Source organism: Myotis davidii, unplaced genomic scaffold (genome assembly GCF_000327345.1).
Source record: "Myotis davidii unplaced genomic scaffold, ASM32734v1 scaffold392, whole genome shotgun sequence".
Classification (NCBI taxonomy): Eukaryota; Metazoa; Chordata; class Mammalia; order Chiroptera; family Vespertilionidae; genus Myotis; species Myotis davidii.
The window spans coordinates 1,423,722-1,444,579 of NW_006284244.1; the positions used below are offsets into that span (position 1 = coordinate 1,423,722).

At 36.6% G+C, this 20,858-nt stretch overlaps 1 protein-coding gene across 1 annotated transcript in view; it reads left to right on the forward strand.

The window, feature by feature from the left end:
- Positions 1-20,858, forward strand: part of SPOCK3 (sparc/osteonectin, cwcv and kazal-like domains proteoglycan (testican) 3) — a 207,071-nt gene that overhangs the window by 32,961 nt on the left and 153,252 nt on the right. Inside the window, exon 2 of the mRNA XM_006754272.2 lies at positions 12,650-12,764. Coding sequence (XP_006754335.1) covers positions 12,682-12,764 — 83 coding nt within the window. The 5' untranslated portion in view covers positions 12,650-12,681. The remainder of the gene's footprint in view (positions 1-12,649; positions 12,765-20,858) is intronic.

Sequence of the window (20,858 nt, forward strand, 5' to 3'; positions counted from 1 at the left end):
GGTAGGTCATTGAACTTTAGGTCTGACCTTCTGCAGAGATACCCAGCAGTTCAGCTTATTGGGGTAATGGATTCCAATTGCCCCTGCACAGAACTTTGCTTAAGAAATAGGATTATTATTCAAAAAACAACGGGTAAGAGTAAGGTTTCTCCCTTTAAGTCATGGGGTTGGGGAAGAATTTAGTCAACAAAATATTCTGTGCATAGTCTCTATGCCTATAACCATGGCCATTTTGTATATGGAATTCTCGAACAATGTAAGTGGGAAGGCTAGAGAAAAAGTCTTGGCGAACTTGTAAAACAGCTGATTCACATCATAGGACTGAGAGCTGCGCCTGGGTGGCATGTTTATGGAGCACAACTACCTACCTACTCTGTGTCTGTTCCTAGAGGACTACCCACGTACCTCTCCCACCGAACTCTTGTCCCCATTCATTCAGTCTTGTTCTTTCCACAGCTATGACTAGACAGCCAGCAAATTAGCCATGGCCCATGATTCAGTATCTCTCCTTAGTCATCTCTCCTTAGTCAGCTCCCCTTAGTAAAGTAGATGTGGTGTATTTCCCTGCACCTGGCCTAATGTAGTTTACCTTTATTACTCTATTTCATGATTGTCCATGAATAGGAACATAACAAAGTGGAATTCATTCCTGACCTACCCATAAATCAGGGCCAATTATTTTCTCCCAACCTATTTAAATTTGCAAACTTAAATTGGGTATTTTCTAGTTGCCTCTTCTTGTATCTCACAGTGATATATTCTACTTTCTTCTTTTTTAATATATTTGATTTCAGAAAGGAAAGGAGAGAAAGAAGGAGATAGAAACATCAATGATGAGAGAGAATCATTGGTTGGCTGCTTCCTGCACATCCCCTACTAGGAATCTAGCCTCAATCTGGCAGTGCCCTTACCGGGAATGGAACCCATGACTTCCCGGTTCATAGGTCAGTGCTCAACCACTGAGACACACTGGCCAGGCTATTGTACTTTCTTTACCGGAAAGTTAGATACTGTCGAATAAAAGTTTTGTACTTTATAAGGCAGTATTGCAATGCAAAGTCACAATTTTTGAAATATTTTATCCTTTATATAAGTTTCTAAGTTGAGCAGTAATATACAGCAACATTGTACCCTATTCAGTTCTGTTTCCCCATTTGTCAATCATGGACTACTTTAGAATTTCCCACTTTTCAGTTCCATTGTCTTGTTGTATGGTATGGTTCTAATTATGTTCTTTTTACTTTCTAATAGCTAGCAGAAAAATATACTTCTAATACTTCATATAGAAAACTACATTAAGAGCTAACCTTATGGCCATTCATCTCTGCTGCTTCCATTGTGTTTGGAATATGATATGGTGCCGTCTCTTGTAGTTTTAGAGACTTTTATGTCATTCATTAGATTTTGATTCTGCTGTAATAATTTGATCAGATCATATTGCATTGTCAATTTACAGCCTTCAAAACTGACTACAAATACTTTTTTAATGTTTTGGAGATAAATACCTTAGTCAACAAAAATGTCCAATGTTTGACCTAAAGGGCTATGAGCATCAGAAAATACACCATCATTTGATTTAGTTATCTGGGCAAAATAGGTTTAATCTAATCACACCTATGTAGGTGGTAGTCCATGAAACCTTCCTTTAACCATGGCCAGATCAGTACTTAGTGAGGATTTTTTTTTATAAGCAATGATATTAATTGGAAATGACAAACTGAAAGCCAAGAAAGACCCATAAGGCACACTTACCTGTCAGGGTGATTATCATTCTTGCTTTGCTAAGGTAGTCGGTTATTGTTACCCTTGCAGTTCTGCTTAAGCAACATCAATCTCCTGAAAGAAGTATTTGACAAACATTTCAAAAGCTTTAGTTCATAGACCATGTTCTGAAGATTAGGATGTATATGAAAAAAATATTCTTAGCTATAAATTTGATTAACTTGTTACTTCAGCCAATAATATCATTGATTCTATAAAACAGTATTAGTTTTAAAGGTCTGTATATATGCTAAATCTCTCTTTATTTCTAGGATGTCCAGATTCCAATAGTTACACCCAATGTCTTTTATAGATATCGCCAAAAGTGTTGAACACACAGTCAAGGAAGTGAGATCCAGTTTTGCATTTTCTTTCCTATCATTATTCATTTTTCATTATTTTTACTTGTCTGCAGTATGCAGTATTTGCCTTATAAAAGAATATGCTGCATCGATGGGAAAGAATTGATTTATAGTATCTAAATGTTGATGTGAAATTTGTCATCTCTGATTTTTATTGTATGTTCTGCTGCCTTGAGATGGGTGGTTGAGAAGGCTTAAATAATCTCATAGAGAATGGAGATTTAAAAAGAGAAAATTGTTGTTTTATTTTTGCATAATTTACATATAATAAAATCATTTAAATTATTGTATTTTACATTTTGATACATTTTGGTGGGTGCAGATAATTGAATCAACAGCTTTAATTAAGGTGAAGAACATTTCTGTCACTCCAGGAATTCCTCAAACTGCCTGCTTTGCCCCCTCCCTCCCACCACACACAATCAGTGTTCTAAACTGTTCTTACTTCTTTTACTTTAATTACCTTAGCTTGTTCTAAAACTTGATGTAAATGGAACTACACCATGTGTACACTCTTATCTGCTGTTTTTTGTTTGGTATAACGTTTTTGAGATATACCTAATGTTATTGCATGTTCTAGGTTTCTTTGTTTCTTTTAATTTTTTGGTTAGTCTTATTGCCAAGTAGTATGCTGTTTGTATGAAACAATTTGTTTATTCACTCATCTACTAATAGATATTTAGATGAGCTCTTTTAATGAAAGGTGCCCTAAACATTTTATTATAGTCTTTTTGTAAACATTCAAACAATGATTATGGATATATTCATAGATGTGGTATTAATTGTAAAAAGCATGCCAACTTATTTTCCAAAGAGATTATGAAGGTACCAATTTATTGTCTGTCATCTCTCAATCTACCTTTCATTGCCTGTTCTGCAATAATGGAGCTGGATCCTGTATGCTTGTCACCTTGTAGCAAACAGCATGTTAAGCTTTGTCAACAGAGGGGACTTCAAGGGTATTTCAGTGAAGGGCTTCTCTTTCTGGCTCTTGGATACATCTATCTCTCCTCCCTTCTGCAGTGGTGCATGAAGGGAAGACATGCCAAGGTATTCCATGCTGTCGTCATGCCCAGCGTGTGCCATCCCAAGGCAAGCTTGCAAACCCAGTCTTGGTTGGCACTGTGCACAGCAGGTCATGCTATTGCAAATGAGCTCCCCATGCTCCTCTTCACTCCATGTACCTACCTGGCAGCTCTGGCCCACCTGTATTCTGTGTTTTCCTCTTGCCTGTATCAACTGAGCTTCCTTGCCTGCCAGCTTTGATGAACCTATACAGGATGGGTGGGAGGAGTGAATACATGTCGCCTGCTTTCCCAGTGACTTTGGAACAGCATTGTCCCTGGCAACCAAATAGACTTCTTAGCCATCCTGTGCTCTACAACCTTCTCCCATGAAGTCTGAACCCCTAATCTGGGTGGAAGCACACCTTCCTATATCATCACTAGAGTATTCTTTAGAGCTCTCTTTACACCTTTATAGTTACTCCTCTGCTATAATTAGTAATTTCTTATTTTAACCTCCCCCTTGTTACTGTGTCTTTTGTTTCTTAATTGGATCTAGATAACACTGATTGTACCATTTTATACTCTCACCAGCCATGTGTTAAGAGTGGTTGATCTAAATTCTTGCCACCACTTCTTATGCTCAACTTTTAAAATTGTAATAATTCTTCAAGTGATAAAGAAAAAAAAATATGCTTTTATTTTATATCAGATTGAAAAGGGACTCTCTTCTGCTTCACACCTCAGAATGAATTAAATGATCATAATAACTATATTGTGTATACATCTACATCTCTCTGTGTGTGTGTGTGAGAGAGAGAGAGAGAGAGAGAAAGAGAGAGAGAGAGAGAGTGAGAGAGAGAGAGAGAGAGAGAGAGAGAGAGAGAGAGAGAGAGAGAGAGAATATTTGACACAGCTCTCAGAGGCAGCATGTCTATACTTAGAGGCTTGTTTTTGTCTTTTAAAAATTATCTTTATTCTTTTTTAGGAAGAGTCATGTGGAAATTATTACTTTTACTATTAAATATGCAAACATTTTAAAATGAGTTTATTGCAGGACATAGTGAGTTTAGTCTGTGGATTTTGTTGCATAGAGATAATCCCATGCCCTGAGAGAGGTCTGAGAAATGCAGTGTCACTCAAAGTGGGCCGGAGTTCCTCCAGCAGGTGGTTAGAAGAGCTGCTGGGCAAGAAACCAGAGGTTTTGTAGGACTTCAATAGCTATCGATACAGATACAAATTATAATGGCCAAATATAATTCCACATTACAGGGGCTTTCCTGTATAAATATATGTCAAGCAGCCTTTTAACAAGTGTTAATTTAATCATAGGTGTACTTAGCTCTGATATTGCAAAGAATATCCCAAATATTAACTTTTATGATAGGGATTCAATTATCATCATCTTTATATATCAAACACTAGATGAGAAAATAGAAACCACTAATAATAATGGGTTTTTACACATAATGTTGCTGGAATGCATTTACTTTATAAAAGAAAGGTTATTAGCAATTATCACTTTTAGAAATTTGGAAGAAACTATGTAATGACAAAGATAAACAGTGATCCAGAGTGGGAAAGGATTCATCAATCCTTTAACATGACTAGAACAACTATAATATGAAATTCTGCATTGTAGTAACATCTAGAGTTTTTGTTAACTTCAGTTTATCAATGCAGTAATTAGATATATTTAATACACTTTTATATGATAAGACATTGAAATAAAGACTATGATTTTGATAAATATTTATTATTAACTAAATTAATCCATTAATTGCACATGAATCTGCCAATTTTGTGGACCTCCACATTTAATGTTTGTAATGAAGAGACCAGAGTTAGATTGGATGGCTTTCATATAATTGAAGTAATATTAAGGTTTGAAACTAAGAAAGTCATTCCAAAGACTTGCAGCCACATTTAATCACATTTAGCACCACAAAATTGGCTGTCAAAGTCTAATTAACTATCAGGCATTAGCTCTATTTTCCATGCTGCTCACTTGCACAGCCTTTCATTATAACATCTGGCAAGTTTTTTAAAATTCCCCCAAAAAACCTGTTCCTCCTATAGTTTTAGAGCATAGAGCTATAGTGAAATAAACTGTTAGAACTAAAACAAAGCATAACTGATGCTTCATTGTTGAACCATTAAGAAGGTTTTTGTAATCATATTTGAGTTACTGGTCACTTCATTGTAGATGAGTGCACACGATTAAGCTTAAAGAGACATTTTAACAAGCAAATGATGACATATAGTTTAGTTTTACTATTTAGTGAGGTTGTAATTTTTCCCAAATTGAAACCCAACTATCAATAGCACATTTCACCTGCTCTTAAATCATGATGGGTATCCAACTTAGTCTTGTTTTCTTGATTTTTTTTCTAACCACTAAGAAGTTATTTCATCACATAATTGTATTTTGTTATTAATTGAAAATCAAAGAGAAGGGCATATTTGTGTATCTGTTTGCCATCATAGTTAGAGATAACATAAAAGATTAACATAAAATCTTGATGATAAGAAAATATTACAATCTCCAGGAAGTGCAGTTTGATCACTTACAGAGAGTACAGACAGATGACTGACATTAACTAGTGACACCTGATGACAAAAGAACATGAAACTATAACTTCATTGTGGTTAGGAAAGACATCATTATCAAATAAGAATTCCAGACAGGGCTAAACCATCCTGTAAGAGTGACTGGAAAATAAAAATATATTCAGAAAAAATATATCAAAATTATAGCACAAATGGTACATGTTGAAAAAACTACAAAAAAATACTTCAGCAAATTGTAGGGAATAATTACTCAAGAGAAAGCAAAGGGAAAGTGAATTGCAATACTGATGAGCAAAGAAATTGCTAGATTTTATTATTTTAATTAGCTATGTCAGAAAAATAATAATAGAAATAATGACTCATTTGCATGGGTTTGGTGGTAAAGCCCTAGTCAGGTGTAAATCAATGAAAATGGTGAGGAATTAGAATGTTACAGATTTGGTGTTATGTATTCTAAGGTCCTAATACTCTTCAGAAGGAGGATAAACTACTTATTATATAATTACTTTCATTCATCTATGCCACCTGTGCATGTAAACATTTAAAGGAAATCATTAAAAGAGATTTTGTAACTTCCAAACTAGCAGAAAGGAAAAGAGTACTAAATAAAATGCAATCAATAGACTATGAGGTAGGAAAGAGGAGAGAAAAACAAAGAAAGAAAAGAAACTTGCAAAATAAAAAGCACAAAATAAAGTGATAGAAAAGTGTCCAAATATATATATATATATTTTAAAATATATTTTATTAATTTTTTACAGAGAGGAAGGGAGAGGGATAGAGAGTTAGAAACATCGATGAGAGAGAAACATTGATCAGCTGCCTCCTGCACACCCCCTACTGGCGATGTGCCAGCAACTAAGGTACATGCCCTTTACCGGACCTTTCAGTCCGCAGGCCGATGCTCTATCCACTGAGCCAAACCGGTTAGGGCCCAAATACATTTTTTAAAAATCACAGTAGACGAAACTGAAATAGGGATAGATTGAATTTATAAATTTATCGAAGGGTTCTTGAGGGCTGCACATAAAATAGAAGAGATAAGAATTAAAAACAAAGGAATTGGGGGGAGAATTGACAGGCAAGTACTAATCAAAAGAAAATCAGTTACATCAATATTAATATCAGAAAAAATCCACAAAAAGTGGAAATGAGGAGCTGGAAGTTATTTCAGTTGATTCGGTGGTGTTGCTTCAGAATACCTATTCAAACAGACCAGTGCTTGATTCCCTCAAAATCATCTTCCTTTTCTGCTCTGTAGTCATCATTGTTCCCATGCCAGTCTTCATGATTAATTTCCTTACAATGGATTCTTATCCTTTCTGTTGCTGACATTTAGTTTCCCCATCTTGATCATATATTCTTCAGAGCATCTCCAAATTCTTGTGTGTGATCATCCTACCACACAAACCCAATTACACCACTTAGCAGTTTAAAATCATTCAATGACATGGTATTAACTTGAGATAAAACTCTTTAAGTAAAGAGTTTTCCTTCAGTGTTTTATCACAAAAGTTGATGGCACAGAGCATGTTATTTCAGTAATCCTGAAATTTCTGTCATTCCAGGAATAGGGCATCCTTTTTATACTTTTACTAGAGGGCCCAGCACACGAAATCGGGAGCAGGTAGGGCCCCTAAGCCTAGCCTGAGATTAGGGCCATCTTCCGCCCACTCACCAGTCTCCATTCCCACCCCACCGCCTCCACCCACCCTGGTTCCCTGTTCGCCATCTGTCTACGATTGCAGCCTGCGGGCCAGGGGGAGGGATCAAGAGGTCTGTCGTTTGCCCACTTGCCAGTTCCCAGTCCTGCCCCACTGCCACCCACTCTGGTTCCCTGTTTGCTATCCAGCGATCGAAGCCTGCGGGCCAGGGGTGGTCAATGCACCTCACAATGACTGGCCAAGCGGTCATTCTAGTTGTGACACCGTTATGGTCGCTGGGCTTTTATTATATAGGTTGCCTTTCATAATGTTTCCTTGTACCAGAATTTTCTTTCATTGTGTTCACTGTTTATGTTTCAAAACCTACTTAAGCTTTCACTCATTATCCCCCACTCACAATTATATGATCCTTTCATGTGTGTGTGTATGTGTATTTCTATTTAGTTAAATGTGTACACACACATACATAATTTCTACTTAATGTATTCTAATTGCCTATGTATACATCTCTCTTTGAATAAAACAAGTCAGTTGAGGGAAGTCTCTGTTTCATGTAGGATATTTGGTGCCAAAAAATGTATGCTAAAATTGGATAATTCACTATGAAACCAGAATGTGAATTTGGAGATCATCTAGTCCAAATTCCTTATTTTATAGATGAAAGTAATAGGCTACATAGAGATTATTAGCATGTACTACATTGGTCTTTGAAAAGTCTGTGTCAATATTAGGAAGGTTAAGTTTCTATTGTATTAGTCAAGTATCTAATAAATCCTTTGTCTGGCATTGGCTGAGCTAAGGTAACTGGTTCATCATTAACTCCATTAAAATTAATCTGCAACATGATTTAAGACTGCTTTAGCCTAGAATCATTAGGATTTAATGATTCTTCTAAAAATCTAGGCTTCCTGTGGAAAAACACTGTTAAAATTTATGAGTTTGTGCAGATTAGGAGTTTCCATCTTTCCTGTTAAAGCTTATTTCAGTTCTTATTTCTAATGATAATACCTATTTTTGCAACTGAGTGATGCCACTTTTCGCCTTTTCTTCAAGTCCACCTGCACTAGATATGAATACTAATGAAGGTTCCTCTGCTCCAGTGAGAATTCAACACTTTTCACTGCCCATGTTTATTTTCGTGACCTGCCATCTACATTGTGTCCTTACTTTTCAGTTTCCCTAACATTGGGACTTCTCTTCCAGAATTAGATATTTTCTTAGTGACATATAGGTATGCCATCCACATTCACATTCATCTCATATTTCTCACCTGGTGACTCAGGTACTTCCACCATTAGCAGCTAGATATGGCTGAGCACTTCCTATCTTACTGTGATCTGCAGTAAGTGAGGAATTCTGTATGATATAACTAGTATTCTGGTGAAAGAATGAGGGAAAGCCTATATCACAAATGCACTACAAAGGTTAAATTATAAGGCAGTTGTTTGAAATTATAGGGCAATTGTTTGAAATTTTCTAAAATAAAACAAGCAAGCAACAACAACAACAAAACAGTATCAGGTCCCCAAGTAGTTCACATCAATCAGATGTTGAGATATATGGATAAAGACAAGAGGATGGGCAAATGAATTTAAGTGCAATAGCAGAACTCTTTCTAGGAATAGTTTTACTGGATGCTTGAAACAAAGTTAAATTCAATAATACAGAGTAGAATGGGAGCTGTTAATTTGAAAAAGATGGAAAGAGGAGGATAGTAACAGAGGGTGAGGATGAATTTATGTCAGGCTCTTTAAGATACAGAATTTATTCTAATCCATGGGCTTCAGCCAAGAGAAAGATGCTTCTGTTATTGTTGTGACTTCAAGAATAAAATCTTAGGCATCTGTATTTACAGTGTGTGATGTTTTATAGCTTTTAAGCTGCCAACAATGTGAGTTCTACTGAAAAATACAGATGGTTAAAACCACATGCACAGAAAGTGATCTTTTCCTTATTGCAGACCCTGTGTTTGATTCTTCTGGTTTACTTTTACGCTATTTTCCATCTCCTGACAAGTACTGCCACTGCTCTGTGTTATCATTTATGGTGAATTTTATGCAAAATTTCATTAAGTTAATTTTCATGTGATATCTTTGTGTTGATGGTATCCTCCTTATATACCAATTTTTGAGATCTGTTTTCTCTTAAATGGATATAGTATAAGAGAAGTTATGGAACTTTTGTAAATAATTTAATGTAGTACGAATAGATAAAGAAAACTGGAAGAAATAACTAAAAATAACTATTAATATTTTACACTCAAGAGTAACTAGATTAGGTTAACCACGATAGTTTTATATGTACTGTAGTGTCTTATCTGAAAATAAAAACTTATTTTCAGAGTAATATATCCTAGTTAACTATATTGATGATGAGTATATGACATGAATATAAGGTATAGTGGTAGGTGCAATGACATTGTTTAATTGTAAGGCAGAATTGTATAATCTAATCATATTAAATGTTATTTAATAATTAAAAATCAAAATAGACTAAGAAGTAGAAATAGCTCAAAACATTTTAATGCATTCTAAGTTATTGATTTTTTTTATTTTGTATAGCTCTAAGATACAATAGGTCTCTGAGACAGTTTTTAAATTAGTGACAGTTGAAGCTGTGATAGTATGAGAGTATTTTAGCAATTTGTATTTGCATAGTGAACAGATTATTTTCGATATTTTATGGAGAATAAAATAACTAATGTAGCTTATTTTAAATGTTAGAACTACTGAGAATTTAAAAGAATCTATAATTGATATAATAATTATTTGTTAAAAAAAGTTAGGAAATTGAAATATTTGTGTTCCAAATAGATGTATTTAATATATTGACTATTTTTACCATATATATGGTAAAAAAATTCTTTATTTTATATCTCATGCTTATGTGGGATCTCAAATTAGAATTTTTGCAGAAATATATACTTTGTATTTTCACAGAAATAATATATATTTATATTAGTCTATATGTGTGTTTTATTGAATTCATTGGCCATCAAAATATATTCACTGTACTTAGTGTAGTGATTAAGTGTGCTTTATAAGCTAAATTTGATTTGTACCTTGTATGTTAGTTCTGATTTACCCCAGGTTTAAGATCTAAAGAAGATTGGCTAAAATCCACATTTCATGTCCAGTGAAAGCCCAGAGCTCCCACAAATCCTTCCAGTGCACATTTTTCTAGTCACCCCAGCTACATTTTTCTATGTGTTCTAGAACTTTCTTTTTAGTTTGCCATATTTCATGTGTTTTTTCTTTTCTCAATTTGGACATGTACCCAAACTAGATGCTCAGTGTCATTTTCTTATTTGTGCCAACCCCCTCTCTGACTTTCCACCCCCCCCCAAAAAAAATGACAACAAAATATCACTAACCATCACCCATAGTGATTATCAATAGCAGCATTTATATATATATATATGTGTGTGTGTGTGTGTGTATACACATATATATATAATATGCAAAGTGTCTCCTCAGGAGTTTGACCTGGAAACCAGTTCAGTTGCTTGCTATGACGTGCACTGACCATCAGGGGGCAGTGTGGAATGAAGGAAGGCCCCAGCCCGCAGCCAGAAGGCCCCTATCAGCCCTGATCACTGGCCAGGTCTAGGGGCCCTACCCGTGTACAAATTTCGTGCACCAGGCCTCTAGTTATTTATAATAACCTAAAGGAGTATCAATTAGTAAATGACTAAACCAAGTGTGGCATATTTTACAATGGAATGATGTTGTTCAGCAACATTAAAGAATAGAAGTAGTGATGCATGCTACAACATGGTTAGGCCTTGAAAGAAAACATTATTCCAAATAAAGGAAGGCAGTCACAGGAGGTCACATTTTGTATGATTCCATTTATATGAAATGTGAAGAAGAGGCAAATCTATAGAGACAGAAATTAGATTATTGAGTCCCTAGTATTGGTTATTGGGAGGGATTCGGGGGAAATGGGATGATAACTACAGGGTATGGGCATTTTGTTTTTTGAGGTGTAAAAATGTTCTAAATTGATTATGATAATAGTCACAACTGTGAATATACTAAAAACCAATGAATTTTGAACATTACAAGAATGACGTGTATAGTATATGAATTATTTCTCAATAACACTAGTATTTAAAATATCGCAGAGTCTTTGTGTTGGCAACTACCAAGACAGAGGTTTAGTCTGGATAAATGGCAGTACAAATGTCAGACACAAACAACTGAAAAAAGCAATGTCTCAGTTCTTACCGTGAGACACTCAGCCAGTGCCCTGAGTATAGCTGTAGACTTTTCTGGACATCCAAAATCCCATTGATGCCCAATAATATCTCCTTGGGTCTAATCCATTTTCTCTACCCACCTGAATCTAGATAAGAGAAGTATATATACACTGCGTGGCCAGATTATTATGACCACCTGACGTTTGTAGGCAAATTAGCTATGATTTCTTACTGAAGTTGCTAGAGGGCCAGATCATTATAAACGTCTGAATAGCACAACATACCTAAGTATCATTGCTGATCAAGTTCATCCTATCATGTTAATGGGATATCCCAATGGAGATGGCTTCTTCCAGCAAGACAATGGCCATGCCACAGTGCTCGTATTGTGCAGGAGTGGTTTCAAGAACATGAGGGAGACTTTACCTTGCTTAGGTGGCCCCCACAATCACCAGATCTCAATCCAATTGAGCATGTGTGGGACGAAGTTAAAAGAGCCATCAGGCAGCTGGTTCCACAACCATCAAATCTCTCAGAACTGGACAGTGCTATTCATCAGGCATGGTGTCAGATTCCTCGCTCACCTTTCAACATCTCGTGGAGTCAATGCCAAGAAGAATCGCCGCAGTATTGAAGGGAAAAGGTGGCCCAACGAAGTATTGATGGGGTGGTCATAATGATCTGGCTGGTCATAATAATTTGGCCACTCAGTATAATTCTCAACTGACAGAAGTGTTACAGTAGCATACCCCAACTTTATTTCTCCACCTGTACTGCTTAAGAGGCAGTAGCAACTGGAAGAAGTTTTGGTGTTAAAGTTCCTGTTTGATTGCACATTGATCATAGGAGTATATGCATTTAACTTCTGAGTAGAGTGGATGAGACTACAGTGCAACTATTCACTCTGAGTTATGTGGGTATAAGCAGAAGTATTGCTTAATAGAAGAGGAATGTGAAGACAATTTATAGCTAAATGCTATTTAAATTCCTGGATCAAATTGTGTTTGATGGGATTAGAGCCCCCGACTTTGCACAAGCTCAATTTAATAATTTCTGTACAAATTTCTCCACCCCCCCTCTCTCTAGCTTTAGATCCAGCTAAAGATCCATGCTTAAAGATGAAATGTAGTCGCCATAAAGTATGCATTGCTCAAGATTCTCAGACCGCAGTCTGCATTAGTCACCGGAGGCTTACACACAGGTAAACATTGTTAAATTAAATGCCACTGATTGAATGGTACTCCTTATACCATGAATAACTGCAGAGTGTAAATATTTGGCAATGTATGCTAAGCGTTCATCCAGAGTTTTATTGAAAGAGCTTCAGAACCTTGGTTAATGCAATTTTGATTCACTTGGGTGAAACATTATCAGTCAGATTCACTAGGGATTATAGAGTTTAAGCATATATTATAAATAAAGAGGATTTTGTGAAGATTGGATTAAAGTAGTATATTTACCTGCTTATGCTTTTTCAAGTTTAAGGAACAAGTACAGTTTTTGTACCCTCTAAATATTGTTACTTATGCCCACTCCAACATTCTATTTAAAAACAAGTTAAATGGAAAAAGGGATTGATGTTTACTTAAAACAAAATGAAAAGTCACAAAATAAAGATACGACCTGGAACATTTATTTATGGAAGCACTCATACTGGTGGAGTCCTTGTAGTCTATTCCTTGAAGGCTGACACAGAATTGTAAGAGGAGAAGAAAGGGTTTTAAACATCTTTTATAATGATCACCACTGCTCCTGTAAGACAGACTCTATTTGGAGTAGAATCAGTAGTTTAGAAATAGCCTGTGAAGTCTGCTGCTGAGTTTAAGGATCGGCACTTGCCACAACCAAAAGTGAAATCATCGGATAACTGACTGAAGCAAGCAGGTGTATGCGTTCCCTTTATTACTTTGAAAGGAATTCTGCTCTGGCCAGGAGGCTCAGTTTGTTGGAGCATCACCCTGATGCACCGGGGTTGCAGATGTGATCCCTGGTTGGGGTGTGGAATCCTCTTTATGAGAGTTGCTCTTTTCTCGGATAGTGGGACTAATTCGTGTTGTGCTTTTCATCAAATGAGCATGATGGGGCTTTCTCTGTCTGGGTATGTTGAGAGACTAATCTGATTTTAGTTTTAGTGCACTTACATCTAAATCCTATTATTCATATACACCAACAGACAGAGAAGAAAAACATTGGAGAATAAATATAAGTAGCATATCTAGAAAACAGCAAATATTTGTTTCTTTGTTGTTCCTTATTAATCTAAGGCACATATAGGTAAAACCCTTTAATATATGCTGAACGGATTGTAAGTCTTTGTTCCATAAATTCAAATCTATATTGGCAGATTCCAAATACCAAGATAGGCTAATGCAACCAAGACAGAGGGCTTGGGAATGAGTTCACCTGGAACAAAGAATCGTGTCATGGCATATCAATAATGTACCTTCAGTTGAGAGGGAGAGGGAGCGGGAGAGGGCAGTTTGGGCACATAAAGTGTAAAAGGCCTCCTAGAAATAGCATTTCTATGACTTCTAGCAGAAGTCAACATACTGTGAGAAGGCCCAGCAGGGTGATACAGAGTTCTCAGTAATATATCCCCACTCAGTTATGACCTTTTTGTTGGTTTTGCAAAGGGATAACAAAAACTTTGGGCCAGAACTGTGTTTTTCTATTTATTTCCTTCGGGTTCCAAAAAGCTTCTGAATGTCTTGGAATCTCTATTAATTAATCACCAAACATTTAAAATATCAGTATGTGATGTATGGATGAATGGGTGGCTAGTGAGTTTTTACTTGAAAAATCAATAGGAGGATGGTGTTGAAATGAATTCTGTATAATTCCTCACCTAAGTTACAGAGACCTGGTCAATGATTTCATATAAAATCAAACACTGTTTTATCACAAATTTGAGACTCAGGGACAGGTTTCCGCCTAACCACAGTTAACACCTTTGAATAGACTCATCCGCCATTTCACCCCTGGCCTCCTGAACCCAAGTCAAAGAGCAAATGAAGACCTCACAATTAGCATCACCCCTGGGACGGAGGGACACTCTCCTTTCTATAACTGCTGAACACCGAAGCCAGGAGAGGTTAGTGTTCCTGACTCCAGATCACACAGCTAGGCATGGCCAGAGCAGTGATTCCTCTCTATATTTACTAACGTCAAAGTCCATGCTTTTTACAACTGTGCCATCTCACTGCTCTTATTTTTAAACAAAGACTCTAAGGACAAAAGGAAACTTTCTTCACAAGTTAAAGACCCTCAGAAACCAATAAAATGTTATCTTAGTATGAAGTAAAGCATCCTAAGGAGAGAGCCACTGCCACCTTCCCCTTAGATCAGTGTTCGGCAAACTCATTAGTCAACAGAGCCAAATATCAACAGTACAAGGATTGAAATTTCTTTTGAGAGCCAAATTTTTTAAACTTAAACTATATAGGTAGGTACACTGTTATTAACTTAATTAGGGTACTCCTAAGGCTTAGGAAGAGCCACACTCAAGGGGCCAAAGAGCCACATGTAGCTTGCGAGCCGCAGTTTGCCGACCACGGCCCACAGGTGGGCTGGGACCCTAGCAGAGAGAGTTATGCTTTACTAGTAAAGTAGAAAGACTTCAAAGATTTTATGGAAACAGAATTTAGTCCTGTTCTATTTCTGATAGACACTATTTTAAAACGTAGACCTAATATACATTAAATTCAATAAATAACTAGTTTCCAAAGAATTGATATTAAGATTAATATTTGATATGCTTTATTTCCTTTGAGGATGTCAGTACCTAAGTGAATGTTTCTACAAAACTTAGGAAGGGAGACTATTGCCAAGCAGTTTGATCAATGAAGACAGCTATTAGAAATTATGTAGATCTTAAATTTGGAGGTTTGTGTGTATTGTGGGATGGGGTATAGAAAGCAGAAAAAGGGCTTACTTATTAAATGTTGGATATTGACATAGTTCAGAATAGAAATTCTACTTTTTTCATCTAAAAGAACAGCTTTTTTTTTCTTTCTTCCTTGATCTCATAAAAGCTGAAAGAAGTGGAAGTATCCATTTGACTTTGCAGGGGCGATCCTGTTTTCCAGTGAGGTATTCCTAAACTCACCCCTGACTCCTACCTGGATTTCTTCATTACCTTAGAGCCCTGAACTTCCCATCGGGTAACCCTCCCTTCATGGGTCATAAATGAATCATATAACATCAATCTTCTTCAATTATCTGGAAATTTTATGAAGGTGTGGGGGGGTCAATGTCTCATTCACCACCTTATACTTAGAACTTGACAAGGTGACTAGCATATATTTTCTTTGTAGAGTGTATTAAAGTAGCTATTTGTAGAACATTTTTAAAAATGAGTAATTTGATCAATTGTACTAGTCAATATAGAGAACATAAATCTAAAAACTGTTTTCCATGTGTCTTGTGCTTATTTTTAAAGATGGTCTGAGAAGGGCATGAGTCAATGCACAAATACTGAACTGCACTCATTTAATGAGCCAATCATAATTACTGCCAGAAAAAAATGGAAGAGGGGGAATAGGAAAATATGAGGGAGAGATGAGTCCATAACTGGTTGAAGAAATTGGTATACCCTTGCTTTAGATTTGTAAATAAGTGGAATATTTGCTAAATATATCCTTACTTCATGTCTTACATAACAATACAGTCATGCCCTGCTTCATGATTGGAATACATTCTGTCAGGGAGTGCGCTTATACAAACCTAGAAGGTCCAGCCTCCCATCAGAATGAATGTGCTGTGCTTTTATGGGACTGGCAGCACAGTGAGTAGGTTTGTCTATGCCAGCAGCACCACAAAGGAGTCAGTGATTGCCCTTTCTTTTTGTAATGCAAGGGCCTGATTTAAGATTTGATTGTTGAGGCATTCACTTCAGAGAGGCATCCATTTCAAAGACAGCACCCACTTCAGGAAAGGCTCTCTGCAATAAACACATGGCCAGCCACATGCCTACATTGAGAGCCAGGCCTCACATGCCCACAGAGGCTTCTTTGTCTCAGATCTTGATTGATTTTGACAAATGGACATCCAGGCTACTTTTCTTTTTCTCTTTCTGCACTTTAAATTCCCACTCTAATGTTTTAAATTAACCAGTAAAGAGTGAGCCCTAGAAGCCTAATCCCCCACCCCCATCCCCAGTAAAAGCAGAACCTCAGGCCTGTGCTCCCATGGTTATCACTGAAGAGCACCTTGCAATCCCAATAAGAACCGAAAGAATCAGTTCAATTCTAAGATTGGTTTGGAAAGGAGAATGTCTGTGGGAAGGTTACAGGGACCCAGGTGACTGTATTTGGGTATTTCTAACTGATAGCATTAATATGGGCAGACTGAGACTGCAAAAAACTGTAATGTATTGCACTAGGACATTAGGTTGACTATAAGGTGACTAGGTGAGCAGAACTTTTTAGCTCCATTATAATCTTAAGGGACCACCATTGTGTATGAGGCATATTATTGATTGAAATCTCATTATAAGGTTCATAACTGTACTTGTCTGAAATCAAAGAAATAGCCTGATTAGGAGTCTCATTCTGTGTTTTACACTAGCTTTGACCACAATAGCTACTAGAGAAGATTGGATCAACTATCCAAACATGTCATCTTCAAGGTCATAAATTTAGATATTTGTCTCTTGCTGTTTTGTGTTTTTTTTTTTCTGTGAATAATTGGCCTCAAATAAGGATGATACCCATGTCTTTGTGTTGGATTTTTGTCACCATTATCATCACCAGTTAAAACTAAATAGTTTTATGAACAATGAAAAATACCTTAAATACAACACATTTTCCACAATGGTAACATAACTAATTATATGGTGTAATGTAATATATATAGAATGCTTGCCAGGCTTTGAAAATGACCCATTTTTTTTTCTTCCAATTTTATTTTGTATTGGTTTCAGGTGTACAGTTTAGTGGTTAGACAACCATGTACTTTGCAAAGCATTCCCCTCGATATTTCTAGTACCCCAACTGGCACTCTATATAGTCATTGCAATATTATTGAGCATATTTCCTATGCTTTACTTACATCCCCATGACCATTTTCTAACTACCAATTTGTATTTCTCACTCCCTTCACTTTTTTCACCCAGCCTGTCAATCCCACTCCTCTCTGGCAGCCACCGATTCATTTGTTGTGTCTGTGAGTCTGTTTCAATTTTGTTTGTTAGGTTAGAAGGCAGTTTTATTTTTAAGTTTTTTAAGGAACCTCCATACTGTTTTCCAAATGCTGCACCAGTCTGCATTCCCACCAGCTGTGTACAAGGGTTCCCTTTTCTCTTCATGCATGCCAACACTTGTCATTTATTGATGATAGCCATTCTAACAGATGTGAGGTGATAGATATCTCATTGTGGTTTTAATTTGCATTTGTCTGATGATCAATGATGTTGAGCATTTTTTCATATGTATATTGGCCTTCTGTATGTCTTCTTTGGAGAAGTGTCTATTTAGGTATGACCCACTTTTTTATTGTTATCGTGGGGAAATTTTAATAGATGCTTATATAGCTGAGTGATTTTTGATTCATTGTTTTTGTGAATTGTGAGCAAGATGCCCCATGTTTTAAGCTCCCTTTGCTGTCCATGCAGCTGCAGATAATTAACACTATTTCTAGATCAGTGTTTTGAGCCCCAATCAATGCCGCTGATAGTAAAAAATGGCTTAGAATAATAAGACAGATTAAGGTTGAAGATGTTGTAGGACAAAACTAGTCATGCTGATTCTGTTCCATTTACACCAGAGGTTGACAAAAAAATCAATAAAGGAATGCTTTTGGCTTCCCAAGGAAGCTTATCTAAAAGGATAATAGAACTAATTTAAAATGCTATTCATCAAAATTTATGTCAGAAGGTGAGTCCTATTACTCTTCTATTTGAACTATGCACTTTTGAATCCATACTTTTTTATTGAATATGTATTTTATTGAATTTTAGAGAGGAAGGGAGAGGGAGAGCTAGAAACATCAATGAAAGAAAAACATCAATTGGTTGCCTCCTGCATGTCTCCTACTGGGGATGGAGCCTGCAGCATGGGCATGTGCCCTGATTCAAATCGGAGACCTCTTGGTGCATGGGACAAATGCTCATCCAACTGAGCCACACCAGCCAGGGCTAGAATCCATAATTGTAATGACCATATTCAAAAGAAGATTAGGACTTCTTTATATAGTAATTAAATGAATGACTATAGTATTTATAGTTCCACTGCTACAATGTTGAAATATTTATTATGGGAAGATTTAATCATATGAACTGAGTTGTGGAGTCCCAAATATGTTTGTTTAACTAAATTGAACTAATACCTACTTTAAAATAATGTTCCTTATGCTTATCTAAGATTTTATCTCTATGTTATATGAATGCAGTAAAGTTGCCCATAGGGAGAATGAATCCCACCATTTATTGTACATTTAATATGTGTAAAGCTCTACTAAGTGCCTTAAATTGATTTTGTTTTTACAACCCTAATGCTTTGTACTAAAGATTAGTATGTTCATTTTATAAAAAGAAATACTGAAGCTCAGGAATGTTGGGTATTCTGTCTGAGATTTATTATATAGAAAGATAATAGGTAGATAGATAGGGCAGATTTAAGATGTAAAATAATGTCTATCATTTTATATGTAAATTCTTTTTTATAACTATAAATGAATTTTAATCATGTTTTTAAGTACACAGCTCTCCATAACTCTCTTTTGGTTAGGCTATAGAGGGTTTGGAACATTCTTTTAAATACTCCTTTTAAAAGAACAAGCTGAGACAATAGAGCAATATTGAACAGAAAGTACAGAGTATTTCCCACATAACCTCTGTACCAGCATGTGCATACCTTCCTCCATTATCAACACCCCAACCGGAGTGGTAATTTTAATATAGTTGTAAGCCTACTTTCACACATCATTATCACCAAAAGTCCCTCATTTAATTGCTTTTTAATATTAATTGCATTAAAAAAATGGGTCATAGTATTTTTGATAATGAATTATTGTAACATTGATTCCTCTTTTTAAACACAGATAATAGCTAAACTTTATAGTGTTTCATTTATGTCTGGGTCTCTTTAAAAGTTTTGTATATGGTTATTTGTGTGTATATGTGTATGTGTACATACATTTGCATATATAAAACATACCCATGCACATGTGTATATATATATTTATATGTATAAGTAATATAATCTGACAACAGTGATATGAGGAAAAGTGAATGACTATAGTATTTCATTTATGATAATAAAAGTTGAGACACAGAATTTGCATGATTTGCTCACGTGGTAGACTTGGACATTGAGCCTGATCATAGAGATTCCAGAATTTGTTCTTTTGATTATAATGCATTAATGTCTTTTAAAAAATATTTTTATTGATTTTTAGAGAGAGAGGAAGGGAGAAGGGAAGAGAGAGATAAATGTCCATGTGAGAGTAAAACATCGATTTGGCTGCCTCTTGCACACTCCCTATCAGAGATCAAACCCACAACCCCGGCATGTGCTCTGACTGTGAATTGAACTGGCAAGTGCACGGGAAGATGCCCAATCAATGAGCCATGGCTATGTATTCATGACTTTTGAAACATATTAACACTTATAAAGCATCTACACTAATAGAAGAGAAATGTGCAAATTAACCACCATTGCACCACTCCACTACACCCACAAGCCACACCCACCAGACAATCAGGAGCGAGTATGCAAATTAACCCAACTAAGAGGGCAGCGGTCACGGAGCTGGAGTGAGCACGAGGCTTGGGTTGCCCCCAGCAATGGAGAAAACCAAGCTTCCTGCCTGCCCTGGCCAGCCCTGGGCTCCACTCAAGGCTATAAAGTTTCAATTATAGAAGATAAATAAATCCCAGATACCTGGGATTTATTCCAGGCTGGCCTCTGCTCAAGGGGGTGCTGAAAAAACCAAAAAAATGGAGAGGCTGGAAGCTTGGGTTGCCAGGGGGCGTGGCCAGCCTGAAAATGGCCATCAGCTCCTCACCCAGGCTGGCCAGGCACCCCAGCGGGACCCCTAACCTGATCCAGGACACCCTTCAGTGCAAACCAGCCGTCTCCGACCCGTATACCAGACCTCTATCCTATATAATATTAGGGTAATATGCAAATTGATCCTCACAGCAGAAAGACTGGGAATGACTCGTCACTATGACACACACTGAACACCAGGGGGCAGATGCTCAATGCAGGAGCTGTCCCCTAGTGGTCAGTGTGCTCCCACAGGGGGAGCTCTGCTCAGCCACAAGCCAGGCTGATGGCTGCCAGCACAGCAGTAG